Source organism: Mustela erminea, chromosome 1, assembly GCF_009829155.1.
Source record: "Mustela erminea isolate mMusErm1 chromosome 1, mMusErm1.Pri, whole genome shotgun sequence".
Lineage (NCBI taxonomy): Eukaryota > Metazoa > Chordata > Mammalia > Carnivora > Mustelidae > Mustela > Mustela erminea.
Window position 1 is genome coordinate 118,302,940 of NC_045614.1, and position 17,634 is coordinate 118,320,573.

The 17,634-nt window shown below is 37.0% G+C and overlaps 1 protein-coding gene and 1 non-coding gene across 4 annotated transcripts in view; both read right to left on the reverse strand.

Annotated features, from left to right (window-relative positions):
• MFN1 (mitofusin 1) overlaps positions 1-17,092 on the reverse strand; it is a 34,118-nt gene extending 17,026 nt beyond the window's left edge. For 2 of the 3 annotated variants that reach the window (XM_032340270.1, XM_032340282.1), the window contains exons 1-9: positions 16,965-17,092; positions 15,595-15,713; positions 14,315-14,450; positions 12,834-12,996; positions 10,093-10,217; positions 8,254-8,362; positions 6,725-6,832; positions 3,821-3,974; positions 3,640-3,707 (exon numbers count right to left, since the gene is read on the reverse strand). In XM_032340270.1, the coding sequence (XP_032196161.1) occupies positions 3,640-3,707; positions 3,821-3,974; positions 6,725-6,832; positions 8,254-8,362; positions 10,093-10,217; positions 12,834-12,996; positions 14,315-14,450; positions 15,595-15,706 (975 nt within the window). In that variant the 5' untranslated portion in view covers positions 15,707-15,713; positions 16,965-17,092. The other variant, XM_032340274.1, reaches the window with a different exon arrangement.
• On the reverse strand, positions 566-699 carry LOC116581063. Its single transcript, XR_004281869.1, has one exon. It is a non-coding gene; the product is annotated as a U4 spliceosomal RNA (small nuclear RNA).
• Positions 17,093-17,634: the final 542 nt, after the last annotated feature.

Here is a 17,634-nt window from a genome sequence, read left to right on the forward strand (position 1 = left end):
TATATCTATATAGAGAGCTATGCATATATTTTTATAGATTTTTTTTTCCTGTTGAACAATCTGACACTTCTTTGCAGACACCACAACTTCACTACTAAATATATTAACATGCGTTCTTAGGAATGGGATCATTTTCCTATACGACCAAGAAACAATCACTGCATTCACTGGGACAGTAAATACTATTAACCTAACATACAGTCCATTTTCAGATTTCACCAGTTGTCCCAGAAGGTCCTTTACAACTAAGTCACTCACATTTTAGAGTAGAATTATCTTATACCTGTTTTCCATCTTATAATCAAAACTATTAAGAACAGCTAATGGCCAAATATTTGAGCAAAGGTTTTTAGATTTCTAAATTATCTTTAGAATATACATTGTTCAAATACAGGTTTAAAATAATAAGAAACATGCTGACAGAATTAACACCGATTTTGATTGATTTTAATGTATTTAATTTTCAAGCCTTATTTTTTTTTTTTTTTCAAGCCTTATTTTAACTTGATACTCCAAATGTTCCTATAATGTTTTGCTCCTCAAGAACCAAATGAAACCCAAAAAGTCTATGGCAAATATCAGACCACTAAAAATGGTAAACTTGGTGCAATTTTTCTTTTCACAAAAATCATTTTCTATTAGCAATAATCGCGCCTCGGATAAACCTCATTGGCTACGATACTGCCACTGCACAAAGTTACACAAAAATCATTTTCTAAGACTCCAAAAAAAAGTGAATTCTAAAAACAAAGAGAAAATACATATATAAGACACATTCTGTGATCACAATACAAAGAAACCAAAAATAAATAACCAAAAGTTGGATGAAAAGAATCAAAACATCTTATTCTGAGCAACTCCTGTATTGAAGAGAAAATGCCAACAACTGTAATTAAAAACTATTAAAAACAATGAAAACTAAACTGGATACTGAAACCCGTGGTATATGTCCAAAGTTACATCACAAATTCACAGCCCTAAATTCTTCCCTAAAGAAAAAAAGCAAAAAGACAATTCCACTTAAAAAAAAAGTATAGGGCGCCTGGGTGGCTCAGTGGGTTAAGCCGCTCAGGTCATGATCTCAGGGTCCTGGGATCGAGTCCCGCATCGGGCTCTCTGCTCAGCAGGGGGCCTGCTTCCCTTCCTCTCTCTCTGCCTGCCTCTCTGCCTACTGTGATCTCTCTCTGTCAAATAAATAAATAAAATCTTAAAAAAAAAAAAAAAAGTATAAAAAAGTCAGGAGAAACTATGTTTAAAGATTAACATAGAATTTAATGAATAAAAACCAAAACCTGCTATTTATGAATAGAAAAATTAACTAAAAGCTGGGGCTAAGTGTTTGGAGGATAAAGCAGAGCAGTTAAATCACTGGGAAATCCAATTAAGGTTAGACTATATACATGTGGGGGCACCTGGGTGGCTCAGGTGTTGAGCATCTGCCTTCGGCTCAAGTCATGATCCCAGGGTCCTGGGATCAAGCCCTGCATCGGGCTCCCTGCGCGGCGGGAGGTCTGCTTCTCCCTCTCCTACTACCCCCTGCTTGTGTTCCCTCTCTTACTGTGTCTCTGTCAAATACATAAATAAAAATCTTTAAAAAAAGGAAAAAAAGAAAAAAAGAAAAAAATAGAATATATATATTACATGTACGTATGTCTAAATAGATATGAGAAAAAATACAGAAGTTTTAAAAATGAACAATTTTATCCTACTAAATTATAAATTCTTAAAAATGCCCCAATTTATAGAAGTCTTAAATTATGAAAATTGATTTAAGAAGTAACTAATTTCACTCTGGAAAAAAAGCTGAAACAAGTAATCATCAAAAAATGCTTTGGCCACCAAGACAAGACTTTCTGCCCATCTAGTTATTTCTTTAGGTAAGTTCAAATAATTTCTAGCTGATTCTTACATTAAATCTATCATACTTTTAATTGAACAAACATTTCAAATTCTAAGGTCTGATATTCTCTATGACTTTATGTAAAGCTCTTGCACATGGTTTTTTCTATACATAATTTTTAGACTCCCAAATGAACTATTACAATAAAAAACTGCCAAATTTCTTCTAAAAACATTAAAAACAGTAATTCCTAGGTCTGCCTGATTATTGCCCTCACTTGGGGAGCAAGTGAATATATACGGATTGCTAGGTCCATCCCATGCCCCACTGGATCGTCCTCTGGGATAATTCAGGCAGTTCTCTAAAGCACCTCATGTGATTCTCATGATCAGCCAAGGTTTGGGAACCAGTGTTCTACAGCATAGCTTTTTATTCTTCTCATTCCCACTTCTTCAAGGAGATACTCTGTCTGGGTAGCAGGAACCAATATGAAAGAGGTTATAAATGCATATGAGAACAGTATGATTTAGTAGGAGAAATCAGTGACAAATATCTAATACACATAGAAGGAAAGAAAGGTCAATAAGTAAGACAAAGGGAGACAGAACAATAGATCCTCTCCCCAATATTTTTCCCATGGATGAAATAATTGAGAAAGGTGAGGAGAGCACTGAATCTTGTGAAAGAAAAAGGAAAGAACATAAACAATGGTCTTGGAGTGACTGGGAATTCATGCAATCTATGGTTTAGCTTGGGATGACGTATGCTAATATCCCAGGAGCTCTGACTTTAGAGACATCTTACCAAGGTCTCCACTAGTGTGGACTTTCCTTCTCTACGTATTCTGTCTTCATCTACTTAATAGTCTATTTCCAACTCACCAAATTAAAGATGGGGGATAGCGACCAAATGTTTAATTTAAAAAAATTCTGCCAAGTACATTCAACATTTTCACATCCTTGCTATTAAAGCTGTTACAACTTAAAGGAAGAATTACAAAAGAAGTTGTTCTTAGTTCTGAAGTCTTCGTGTTCATACATGGGTGAAAAGGGGATATGTAATCTAAACAGAGCTAGATTAAAAAGGGCTAAATAAGAGCTTAGAAATTAACATCTAAAGAACTTTTTTTCAGTTAAATGTAGGAGGAGTTTTAATGTCTCTGTATAAAATGCCTACACCAAAATAGAAGTAAGTGTCCTTCCTTCCCAGTGCTGCAAATACATTAGCTATTTGTGTGCCCAGTAGTTCCTACCAGATTCCTATACTACAAAATACCCTGTATCCTAATTATTTTTGTACTCATTTGTTTAGGACATTTGACATAAAATGTGGAGAATAAACAGGTAATGACACAGCTTAAAATGTAATAAATTCAGTAAAATGACATTAACTACATTCTGTATCTATCAACAGTATGGTATAAAAGAAAAACATGATCTTCACTTTGCTCCATTACCCATTCCAATAGCAATTACATTTATTTAATCTTGCCTCAAATTACTGAATAAAGAGAATTTCACTCATCGTACAACACATGCAATATTAGAAAAACAGTTTCCCGTTTCAATACAACCATATAAGAAAAAATGAGAAATTATAATCTTTAATTCTCAATTCTTACAGATTTTGCAGGGACTTCCTTTCTTCAAACTTGTTTCACTTGCTGTAGCAGTAACTATACTAAATAACAGCAAGCAAAGGTTATTTGACAAAGATAAAGAGAGGAAACAGAGGATTATGATCATTCTCCAACCAATGACAGGGTTTTATATTAGTCAATACATACACAAAATTCCTACCTCGAAGATTTGTTCAAAATTCTGAAACTCCTGTAATCTCGCCTGAAATCCTTCAGCAAGTGCCCCACCTGTAATATTTAGGTGAAGAGTTTAAAACCTAGGATACAGCAAAGTAAGATTTATAGCAGTTATTTCTACAACTATTCTTGTATTTCAAAAGACAATCTATATTAATACATACCACCTTCTGGCATTCCCTGTGCTTTGTGCTTTCTAGCACTAAGAACTTCCTTTGCAGAAACAAAGAAAATACGATTCTGTGCCTCTAAAGGATCCACAACTTTAAGCTCCTCCACCAAGAAATGCAGACATCTTTCCATGTGCTGTCTGCGTACCTAGAGAAAACAGGGTACCGAAGTAAACAAATGTAATGACTGCTACAGGCCTTTACTAAGCTCCATTTATAGTGATATTATAGTAGTATCTCCAATATACTTAAGAAACCCCAAAATTCTAATAAATGAAGTTTGATACTTGCTGACAGAATACTTTCTCTTAGAGTAATGATCCTTCTTTGACCACTTAAAATTCTGATGGACCACCAAATACCATGACGCCATTTCCAAACACAGTATTGACAAATAATAATACTTACTGCCATGGGAAAATGTTCTTATTTCTGTATTATTGACATACATGACTATACTACAAAGAAGAAATATATATATACATATTTGTGAAAATTAATAGTTGGCATGAAGGCAACAACCACAAAGCAGGTGGGGCATTTTTATTTCTTTCTTATGCTTGTTTTCCAAATATTTTTTAATGAAGCTATTAATATCTCTGATATCAGAAAATAAATGCTACAAATAATTTGCTACAATGAAGCTATTTTTATTGAAAAATCAGAACATGGTCTATTTTTCTTTCAGTGATTGTTTTTTAAAGATTTTATTTATTTATATGAGAGAGAGAGAGCATGGTAGGGGGGTCAGAGGGAGCAGCAGACTCTCTGCTGAGCAGGAGCTCCATGGGGGACATGGCCCGAGCTGTAGGCAGTCGCTTAACCAAGTGAGCCACCCAGGCATCCCAAATAGTCTATCTTTCTTAAAACACTGAGAATTAAATTTGGGAAGAATGCATTAGCTAGGGATTAGGGTTGCAATGTTAGGTTTAAGATTAGCACTTAGGTATTAAAATTAGGATTAAGAGGGGTGCCTGGCTGGTTTAGTCAGTACAGTATGTGACTTGATCTTGGGGTTGTGAGTTTGAGCCCCATGTGGGGTACAAAGATTACTTAAAACTTTAAAGAAAATTAAAAATTAAAGAAAAAATAAGACTAAGAGTAAAACTAGTTAGGGTACAGTACTAGCCTCTAGCATTGTGCCTAAGATAAGGGATCTAAGCTAAATAAGAATGGAAAAAAACAATCTGTGGATGATATTTCCTAAATCTCTGATGATTAAATGAGACCCCAATTTGCAAAAGTATGACCACAAGCGTTAATAATAGCAGGATATATAAAGCTTCATATTAAACAAAATTATAATTCTGGGGGTAGGGGAAAGAATGAAAACACATAATCAAACATGTAAACAGTGATGGGATTGTGTAAATTTTAATTTTTTTCTAAGTAAACACAAATCATGATTAAAATCAGAAAAAGAAATTATCAGGCAAATTAAGTATTATTTATAGACCACAGACCAAATTCCAGATACTCTATTCTTTTTAAAATGAAGTTTCTAGGGATGCCTGGGTGGCTCAGTCGGTTAAGCATCTGCTTTTGGCTCAGGTTATGTTCCCAGAGTCCTGGGATGGGGTCCCATATTGGACTCCTTGCTCTGCAGGGAGCCTACTTCTCCCTCTGCCTGCCACTCCTGCTGCTTGTGCTTTCTCTCTCTCTGACAAACAAATACAATCTTAAAAAAAAAAAAAGTTTCTAAAACCACCAGCATGACTAAAATTTAAAACAACAAAAAAACACAACTGTTGGAAAGGATATATAAATCACTTGGAACTCTCAATCTGCTTGGGAGTATAGACTTGTACAAGCATTTTAGAAAACTCTTGGGCTGTGTTTACTGAAGCAGCATATTCTCTACCAGCAATTCTACTCCTAGATATATACTCACAAATTACTGATCTCTGCAGTACTGACATTTTGAGTCAGATAAACTTTTGGTTGGGAGGGTTGTTCTGTTACGGGACTTTTAACAGCTCTTAGCCTCTACCAAACAGATGCCAGTAGCACACTCCCAGAGCTGTATCAATCAAAAATATCTTCAGACATGGCCCAATATTCCCTAGAGATCAAAACTGCCCAACCCCTCAGACCGAGAAGCACTGGAATATACCCAACAGATATATATACCTATGTGCACCAAAGACACACATGTAAGAATATGTAGAGCAGCACTACTTATAACAGCTAAATAAACTTCCTAAATATAGGAAGTTTACCCAAATGCCCATCACTAGCAGAATGAATAAATCAAATGTAGAAATTCAAAGGCTGAAATACTATACAGTAATGACACTGCACTTCAACCATGCCCAAGAGTATGGATGCAATAACAAATGTAATGTTGAGCAGAAGAAACCTGACACAAAGCAGATACTATATGATTCCATTACATAAAGTTGAACAACCAAAAAACTAATCAAGGATGTCAGAAGTCATGTAAGTGCTCATTCTTATGAGATAGGACAAGACTGGAGGGGGGTGTTGGCAATGTTCTGCTTCTTGAGCTGGATCCTGACACAAATTGAGGTTCTTTCAATTCTTGAGTTTGAGTTCTGTTTCTTGAGCTGGATCCTGACACAAATTGAAGTTCTTTACAAATTGAAGTTCTTTCAATTTGTAAAGTTCACTGAACTGGACACTTAGGATCTACACACTTTTTTGTTATGCTATACTTCAAAAAAACTACAACAAAACAAAGTTTCATTATCTAAAATGATTAGATAGTACAATTCTATAACAATTTTCCTCCAAAGTAGTTTAATAGTCTGGTCTTGATCACTAAGTCTTTTCTCAAGTAAAAGAACAGCTACGTAGGATGTTCTATAAGGTATACTGTTTTCTCAGATAACAATGTACATGACTACAGCTCATAACTTAAAAGAAAAAATAACTTACGTCTTCCATATACTCTGGCTCTGATGCAGAGGCATCCCAACGATTATTCAAAATGAAAATATTAGGCTTGGAAAGTCGTTCATTTACCTTGTGAAAAAATTGCTTTTCCTAAAAAACATCAAATACCCAAGATATGTTTACTTTTAACAGCTATTTTATATTTACATTTATAGTTGAAGTTCTTCTAATCTTAAAGTTTGAACCATTAAGACAACAGTGGATTCATACCCACCGATAAAGGATCCCAAATCATTGAATATTACACTTCTCCAAGATGAGAAAACTAAATTTTAAGATGGTAAGAGTGAAGATTTTCCTGCTCCTGCCATGAGTCTTTTCTGAAATTCAATTTAATAAATATCTATGTCTCTACTATTGTGCAGAGCATAACAGATACTGCTGGATATTATAGTCAACATTTTCAAAAAGCTACCTCAAATCTTTCTGAAGATTTAGAATAACAATGTAAGACCTATGCACATAATAATAAACAACAGAGAAAGGTATGTGCCTTAAATGCTAAAATACATACTATGCTTATTTAAAGGAAAGAGACACCATATCCAGTTGGAATTAGGAAAAGCTCCATAAAGAAGGGAGTGATGATAAAGATGTGCTTAGAAGTACTGATAATGGCTTTCTGAAAGATAAGCTGGGAGTAGAGGAAGAATTGTGGGCAAAGAATAGCATAAACAAAGACACAGAAGTCAGAATGTAATTCAAATGGCGTTATTCTAACAAAGATTTTAAGCATTTATCTGTTTCTCATATCATGAGATTATAAACAACTGTCCATATTGTCATAGCAGCCTGGTCCATGTGATATAGATCAGGTTATACAAAAGCTAGTACCAGTGGCAAACCAGAGGTCTTGCTAGTAACACCTATGTTATAATGGTGTTTGGCCATTTATATGCTTTTGAGGAATGACAATTTTAAAAAACCATACTATAGTTTTAGATATTAGATATCTATAAACTCTGGAGTTTATCTGGGATGAGTATGGCTCTAGACAGCCTGGATAAATAATCGAATCTATTAAATCTGACAGCGGCGTATAATGGACACAGGTAAGCCAAAACCTAGAGTACACACAAGTAAAGCTGGGAAGGGTTGACAAAACTAGAAGTATGAAAAGCCTTGCCTGCCAGATGTGGGGACTGGGGGGAGGGTGTGAGATGGGAGTGTTAAACTTTATTCAAAGACTGAAATCATCACCCTGACAATCTGGTGCCCATTTCTTCTGAAACCGGCAAATAACCACAATCAATGTCAATACCACACACATATCACACCTTGCATTTAATTAAAGATTCACTAGAAGCGAGAGCCATCAAACCCTAGATTCCCAGTGGGAACACTCAAGAAGGCCAGCAACAACTTTTCCGGTCCCACGGAAACACAAATTCCTCTGTTCACCCTTGATATTAGAGGTTCTTTTTAATCCATGATTTGGATTTCCCTCACTCTTCAGAAAAGACACCATCTCATTTCCTACCACTCAAACATAATAATATGATTTAACCTACCGTGTTCATTAGTGTTGATTCAGAGTTTGCTACCAAAACGAAGACATCAGCATCTAAGCAAAACTTATCAATCCAGCTATCCAGCTCTGTAGTGACATCTGTACCGGGACTAATGGGAATAAGATAATATTGTATTTTATATTTTTTAAAAAAGAAAATTTGATTATAAAAGACATTTTATAAAGCTTTTATAAATTGAAGTCTAAAGGCCAGGATTTCCACCAGTTTTCAGCACAAAGCCCAAGAGATCTACTTTTTCCACCTATAAAAAAACACTTGTGACAAGCTGAATCTGTGTTTTATAAACTTACATATCTATTCTGCTGACAAAGAACTCCCAGAGCCTATTCAATTGAAAACTTAAACAAATGCTTTAAAAAAAAAAAAAAAAAAAAAGTTGTTTACTAGAAAGAAGTAACCTTGGGCACCTGGGTGGCTCAGTCAGTTACAGTCTGCCATCAGCCCAGGTCACGATCCCAGGATCCTGGGATGGAGCCCAAGTCACTGGATCCCTGCTCAGTGGGGAGCCTGCTTCTCCCTCTCCCTCTGCCCCTCCCTCCTCCTTGGGGGGGGGCGGACAACGACACACGACACACACCCTCTCTAATAAGTAAATCTTTAAGATAAAAACAAATAACCTTCTGATTTTTGACAAAGTAAGTAACATAGTCAATATTTTAATCTTTTAAATCCTTATGGTTTGGAAGGATGAAAAATAAGTGCTAAAAAACCCTCCAACCCCCCCCAAAATGGCTAATATATACCAAAATCAAAGGTGTAAGTAGCTATGTCCAGTACAGCTGAGAGAATATTTAAATGCTCATGAGCATAAATAATAAAACACCCTCTACTAAAACCTAAGTTTAATATACTATACAATAAAAATTATAATATAACTATCTACCCACTGTGACAATGTAGAAAGATGAGAGGTTGGGGTCATGGACATAGTCTGGCCATGAAATAAAGCAAAATTAAAAGCCCATCACCAAAACGAAAATGGTTTCCACACAACACTGAAATTTTAACCAAAGAAAACAAAAGAGCATACCAAAATTTTGAAAAATCATTTAACTACTTTTTTTAGTTAAGGACATTGCTTAGCAAATGTGCATTATCATTTTACTTAGCACCAATATAGTAAAAGAACATATAATAAATGAAGACTCATCAGAAGAGTTGAAACAAAATTCCAGAAGTATTCAATTAATTCCTGAACAATTAAAAAAATCTATGTAAACTGTCCATTAAGTTATTCTGGGAAACTTGGGCCTTAAGCATTAATTTATTATGCCTGGGTGACTCAGTCAGTTAAGCGCTGGACTACTGGTTTCAGCTCAGGTTGTGATCTCAGGATGGTGACAGTTTTGCATTAGACACCACGCTTCAGTGTGAAGTCTGCTTGAAATTCCCTCCCTTTGCCGTCCCCACCCCACACTCTACGCATGTGTTCTTTCAATTCTTAAAAAAAAGAGGTATTATTAGATAAAAAAATTTACCTAATCAGAGTTACCTACATAGTCATTTAGAATTAGGCAATCTCTAAGCCCCAGCTATTTATCCAAACTATAAGGTAGAGGGGGGAGAAAAGTGGCTATCCTTGAAATTTCATCTAATAGAATTAGACAAAGAAACTGGCACTTTATATAACCAGTAAAAAACATAAACCAACACCTTTTCTGTTGGTTTAACAATCTAACAAGTGAGAACAATCTAACAAGTGAGAACAAAGCAGCAACTAAACATTTAAATTTTTATGTATTATACTTTAAAACAAGCAATACTATTCTATCAAATAAACTTTTACAAGGAGAAAATACAATTCATATGTAATTTTACCTGTCCACTAAAACCAGGTCATCTCTCAAGAGGGCACATTTTGCCTTTGGCCAAAATACATGTACAAGACAGCCAGCTTTCAAGTCTTTGTCCATATGAAGGGCATGAGCCAGCTGATTAACTGTCTAAAGTGGAAGGGAAAGAAATGAACAAAACTCTGCTTGTAATAAAACTCAATAAAAATGAAAAACACTATGATCTGGTACATTTATTTTTGCAAAACATATACAAAAAGCAGAACTTTAAATAACTGTAAATAAAACTACCTCAGCAATCTTGAGAAACTGAGTTTTAGAATTACCAAGAAGGGGGAAAAAAGATACTCTTAACAGTTTAGTCACCCACTCTGCAAAAATAATCAGAGCTAGTAACATTTTAAATGCCCAATAAGTGAACTCTGGCAATGGAATGCTATGTAATACCCGATATTGATATTGTATGTATGAAAGCAAATTTACAATATATTAAGAGAAAAAAAAGGCAAGTCAAAAAAAATAACACACATGAAACCATTTTGTTTACAAAATACAAAGAAACACATTTAACTCTATACCATAAGAATTTTCCACTGGTTTTAGGAAACGTGAGTTTTGAAGTTTCTTTTTGCCCAATTGTATTTTCTGTCTCTTCTAAAATGCACTGCTCAGTAGTTAAAGGGTGAAAATAGAAGAAACATTACTAAAATAGGTTTAAAAACACCAGAGTAATAAGACCAAAACAATACAAGAGAAGCTCAAGACATATTCTTTTAATAAAGGATTTTTTTCACTAGCCGGTTATTTATTCACATAAACCTACTTGACATCAATGACTATGCCTTCTCTTTCCATCTGAATTCACTAAAATGTTTCTATTTCTCAAGATGATTTCTGACACATGCTAATTTATTAATGTGTTACTTTAATACTATTCATGTATGTGTTAAATATACAATACAAAGAGCTTAATATAAAATTAATATTCAAGGAAAGGACACCAGTACACATACAAATGAGATGTAGAGGTATCAATTTTTAAAGGGAAACATCTATTTTCAAATGGGCACAACAGTCCTGATCACGGCTGAGGTGACTCTCCATAGTGACAATGTTATTGTCAATGGTTTTATTTCTGCTTGCTTTCATAAACTTTTTGACTGAATTATAAACTTGTACTAAAATCTTGATGCCTGGTCTGTAAAATTAAGATAATAAAAGCACCTATCTGACAGAGCTGTGGTGAGGTTTGAGTTACTGTAGGTACTTAGAATATTGCCTGGTACTTAGTGTACAGTGAAATATTAGCTATTACTATTGCATTTCTTTTACTAAGTAAACGACTACAGCATGAGACTCCAAGTCTATACCTTAAAGCAGGCCTCAACTTGAGGTAAACAAATTTAAATTCTGGAGTGGGGAGAGGTGCAAAAGGGCATGAAGGAAGTAGACTGGAAGTAGAGAGCACAGACCAAGAAAGAGGAGATGATTACTTTAAAATATCATAGTACATTTTACTGAGGATCTAAAGCCACCAGTAGTTTAAATTTGGATTTGGTAAAAATCCTGATTAAGAAGTGATTCCTTCATTTGGATAGGTTAAAAATTTGAAAATATTTTCATAAACATCACCTCCTTTATTCCCCATAACTAATCTGAAAGGTATTAGGCAGATTGAGTTACCTGAGCTAAATCAAACAGTAAACTCACAGAACAATAACTACACCAGTGAATTCAACTTAGTTTTGCAAAAACTAATATGGGATGGATTTTAAACACTGAACTTCTGCATTTGTGGGAGAGATCTTAAGACTTAAGAGAAAGTGTTAATACTGAGAAACAGTTTTTTTCCCTCTTTTGGCTGAAGGAGCCTAGTAGCACTGGGTTCCTTAAGAAATTTATGAAAAGGGAGCTTGGGTGGCTCAGTGGGTTAAGCCTCTGCCTTAGGCTCAGGTCCTGTGATAGAGCCCCACATCGGGCTCTCTGCTCGGCAGGGAGCCTGCTTCCCCCCCCCCTTTCTCTGCCTGCCTCTCTGCTTACTTATGATCTCTCTCTCTCTGTCTGTCAAATAAATAAATAAAATCTTGAAAAAAAAAAAAAAAGAAATTTATGAAAGGTAGGGAATTGTCATTGGCCCTTATCTGAAAAAACTATTAAATCTATTCATGAATGTTCTTACTAAATACTCCAAAAATAAAATAGATTCTAAAGGCACAGACATGCATCAAAAACATTCCAGAGCCCCATTTTTTAAACAAAGTTTTCTTTCAAAAGATGAAATCAGATTTGAGATTAAATAGCAACAATACACTTCAGTAATGCTGTTTTCACTGGGAACATTATTTTTAAAATGTAACAAACTTTTAACTCTAATTTATTTTTTATTTTTTTTTAATTTTTTATTTTTTATAAACATGTATTTTTATCCCCAGGGGTACAAGTCTGTGAATCGCCAGGTTTACACACTTCACAGCACTCACCAAAGCACATACCATCCCCAATGAACTCTAATTTATTTTAAGGACAAGTTTTATTCTTCTAATAAGATATTCTTCTAATATGGTATGCTTTAAGATCTATTCTTCTAAAGATTTAGCTCTGAAGCAAAAAAAATTTAGAGAATTCAAAATATCAGTGATGGCTTTAAAGCTACAAATAGAACTATTAATAGTTCTTTTATGTCCAGCAATATAGACATCTTACAAATTAAAAAAAAAAAAGTTAAGGACATTATTTCAGATGCATTATGCTGCTATAATATTATACCTTCACACTCTTTTTTTCATCTGATCCTTCTGTCATAAGATAGGCTTTATCTCCATCAGTTCCTTCAACACTCAGGAAGCAATTGGTTGTATGGCCAATCCCACTAGGGAGGACTTTATCCCATAACATTGCATTGATAACAGAGCTCTTCCCACTGCTTGTCCTGAAGAATGATATATAAAATCATGAAAATAAAACATTAACAGTAAAAACTTTATTCTTTCACTGGGTCTAAGGCCAACCTTTTTAGAATTCAAACTTTGATGAAATTTCATCAGATTGCATTTTTTACAAAATTGCCAACCTGATTTACACAAATATTAGGAAAGTACATATCAGAAAAATAAAAGAACACAAATTCCACCTTTCTCATATATCTATCCTTGCCTTTTTATCTTGTGACAATTTGACATCACAATCGCAAATTCTTCCCATCACAAACTGTGGTCTAAAGTCTCCATCTCCATAAATCTGGGCTGGATCTTTTTCACTTCCAAAGATATTACCTATCTCTCCTTCTCAAATAGGACAACGGAGTCATCACCTCATCAGAAGGCCTCTTCCTTTTCATTTCCATTCCACCCTAATTTGAATTAGGGCCTATTTATGGACCTACCTCATGCTAGATTCTGTAAGGCCCATAAGGTGAAGCAGAAGTGGACCTAAATAAATAAATAAATAAAATAGCACTGTGGGAAAGGTTTAAAGGGCATAAGCAGGGCACTTTAGAAGAGAATAACTGAGAAGGCATACTTCAGACAGAGCGGTCAGAGAAGATTTGAGGTTGTAACACTTAGGATGAAATCTGAACAGTGAGAGTCACACATAGATAAATCAAGGCAAAGGGAATTCTAAGTATAGGAACTCACAAGTGCTTGAAAAAAAGCTCTAAGGTGGGCTTAAAAGTTAGTTTAGTGAGTAAATCCATTTTCTGTTGACACACAACACATGATATGGGCCTACTCATTTGTCTTTGCATTCCTACTGCCTAACAGAGTGCACACTACACAGGAAGTTAACAAATTACTCTTTAATGAACATAAGCTATGTCACAGATTGCTCTATCACTCGAGATAGTTAACAAATGGCACTTTCTACTCTCCCTCTGGAAATCATGGGGCTCAGAATCCTTTTGGAAGGCACACCTGATAATTAAGAGAAACTTTAAAAAGTCACAGATTACACATATCATTTATCTGTATTTCTATTCTTTGGACTGGCTAAGAAGCTAATTCTCAGAGATCAGCATCCTTAAAAAGCAAAAATACAAATGACCTTTAGAAAGCTTCATTTTATACCAAGAACTAAAATGAACAAATGCTTTTTCACGCTAATAGCTTTAGCATTTAGCAAAGGGAGAAACTCTGTGGGGTAAAGGGGGAGGAATATCACTTGCTAAAACATAAGAAACGAGGTTGGAGATATGATTTAGAAAAGCTGATTTCTGGAAACTACCCTTGAGAGAAACAATAAAGGATTACCTGCCAAAAAATGCCACTTTCATATGTCTCCGAGACAGCACCTCACCAATGATGGAAAGCTTGTTTCTATAACCCTGTATTTCTATCAGATCATCCTCAGTAGCTACTTGATCAAGTTCTGGATTCCTGTATGTTGCTAGAAAGTTGAAATGGTGTTAGCAAAAGTGATAAAAATGATTATTAGGTTAATCATACAAAGGAATACCTAAGATACGCACACATTTTGCGTATTTTGGCTTTGCTCTATATTAACATGGCCATTTGAAAAGTAAAAATGCCACAGTATCTGAATATTTGGTAAAAGGTGAATGCCTTGTTGCAACAGGTCATAAGAATCCCGCCCCTAAATTCCAAAATTATTAAAAATTACAGGGGCTATCCTCAAGCTAAAAATCTGGTGAGGGAGGAAGGATAAGGAAAAAAGTTGGACTCCCAACTGTTTCCCAACTGTCACTGAAGAAGTATATAGAATCCCTCCTTTTTCACTGTACCCCTGACAGTCATGTAATCTTAAGAACCAGAAAAGATTTTAACAGTTACCTCCAAAGCAGTATTCCCCAGTAAGACATTCCTCACCAACCTGTTTGAACAGTTACACTCACTCTAAGAAAGTTTCTTTTGCTCTTTCCCCCACCACGGTCCACCCTCGTCTGAGAAGATAAGATAGGTCTGAGATCTAGACTGACAGCTGACTTGGGGAAGAGATAAGTATAATGGCTTAAATGTGGGCTGCCTGATTTTTAGTCCGGACATTTACTAGCGAGGTGATCTTGGGCAAGTTCCTTAAATTTTCTGTGCCTTGGTTTCTTCATCTTTAAAATAACTGCAATTAGGGATGTGTGGGTGGCTCAGTCAGTTAAGTGTCTGCCTTTGGCTCAGGTCATGATCCCAGGGTCCCAGGATCAAGTCCCACACTGGGGTCCCTGCTTCTCCCTCTGCTGTTCCCCCTGCTTGTACCCTCTCTCTGACAAATAAATAAAATTTTAAAAAAATACAATAACTGCAATTAAAATCTGTCCCAGCGTTGATATAAGGATTCAAAGCATTAATAACATAATAAAGTGCTTACAGGTATCATACGTAAAACTACTTATATCTTAGGTTATTAATACCACTTAATCTTCTTCCTTTGGAGGGCAGAAATGGGTTTCGTTTGTTATGGCATTTCTCCTAGACTATAGAGCAATGCCCTGTATACGTGTTCCATAACTAAGGGTGAAAGGACAAAGCTCCTGCATATACTTTCAACCGTATTATTTTAAAAACTTAGAGAAACTAACCTTCAACAAAATAGGATCCTTCAGTAACAAACTCCAGTAATTGGTCGAAGATTGCAGTAATTGCCCTCTTAGCCAGCACAAAGTGCTTCAGTGGAGAAGCAGTTTCTGCCATTGTGTTACTGGGGGAAGAAAATTAAAGTCAGAAAAGCACAAATTAGGGGTGGCTGGATGGCGTAGTTGGTTGGCATCTCAGGATCCGGAGATCCAGCCCCACGTCAAGCTCCGTGCTCAGGGCGGAAGTCTGCTTAGGATTCTCTCTCTCCCTGCTTCCCCCCGCAACTCCCTCCCTCTGTCTCTCTCTAAAATAAACAAATCTTTAAAAAGAAAAAATAAAAGCACAAGTTAAACTATATGATAAAGACATGCAAATTAATGACACCTTCCTACTGCATTAACTCCCCAGTGAAATAAACTAAACTGCCAAAAGACTTTTGGATAATTGTTTCCTGAGAAATGTTTTAGACAAGCTATTAAAGACTTTTCAGTGGGTAGTCCATTAAAATAATTAACTATGGGAAAAAATCTTGGTTGCAATTTCTACTTTTCCTTTATTTCCCTTTGGAGAAGATGAAACTAATTGTGGCAAACAGTGACTGCACGTGACTCTTAGGAACAGGGTTAGTGAGATAGAACAAGTTCGGGAACAAGAAGTTTCTCAACTTGGAGCTCTAGGGGGTGGAGGTAGATACCCAGTTAGGAAACAAAATTCCAGTATCATAAAGTAACTCCGACGTTTAAAAAAAATTAGTTCTCATCACAACAAATAAGCAGGCAACGCTTAAAGCGATCATTAACGTTACCAGCCAAAGCACCAAGAACTTCGAAGAATAGAAGTTAAAACAAATTTTCTTTTCTGGCAAGTTCTCATGAAAGAGACACCAAACAACCGATTACACGCTAGTCCAGTCCCGGTATGCATGTGTGTGGAACGGAGCAGAATGGCCCTAAAGCCTTCCGAAGGGTCACGAAATGACTCAGTGAGGGAGCTGCGTGGGAACAGCGGGGTGAGGGCAACGACCCGGTTCTACCGGCTGCGAACACCTACCTTCCACAGGAAAGGCCTTCCACACCGGGCGCTGGAACGCCGCCAGCAGAGCTAGGGACCGGACCTCACCCCTGCCCCGCGAGCGCCAGCGCCAGACCGGGCTCCCCAACCCCGGGCTCCAGGCTCCGGCCTCGCGAGCTCCGCGGGCCCCACCTGGCCGAGGGCCCCCGCTCGCAAATCCGCTCGCTAGCTCCGTTCCCGCAGAGCCGCGGCGGCGCCTCGTCACAGAGCTCCGGCGCACGATTCTCCGCCCCCTGTCCCTGGCCGCCCGAAGGTCACCCCGAGCGAAGCGAACGGGCCAGCGGCCGAGGCAGCGAGCACTCACTCTGTCCCGGCTCCGACTTGTCACCCGGCAACCGCAAACCAGCCACAGCCCCCAGGCCTCCTCATCCTCCCGGGAGCGGCTGGGAAGAGGAGAGGAGGTGGGAGGAGTGTCAAAAGGGCGGTCACTTCCGGTTTCTTCTCCGCCCCGATTTTGTTTGGCTCCGTGGCCGGAAGTGCAGCTGCGCCGACCGCCATTTTTCCTAAGGGCAGAAGGCTGGGTTTGTTGAGGCTAGGGAATGCGACCCGAATGGTTTCTTTCCCGGGCACCCTCCCCTCCCCCCACCCCGGATACGTCTGCCTCCCATCTCTTCTCCCATCAGAGTCTCCAAAGCTCTGCCTCCTTTAGGCATGGCTAGCTTCCACTTTAGTGAGGGAGATCTCAAGAAGGAGGTGGGGTGAACTGGGCTGAGGTGGGGTTAGGGCTGCCAGACAAAAGGGATTTATGATTGCCGCAGCAGGGGCAATAAAAAAAAACCTTTTGACCGCTCCACTACCACTAATCTTTTCTGTTGTGTGACTGGCTTCCTGGGCTTGGGATAGTTGTGTGTGTGTTGAATTACTCTAGAGGTGAGAAAAAATTGATACATTGTTGATGAGTGTTTTTCAAATTTTATAGTTAAGAATCACCTGTGGATCTTGTTAAACAGCACATTCTGATTTATTGGGTCAGA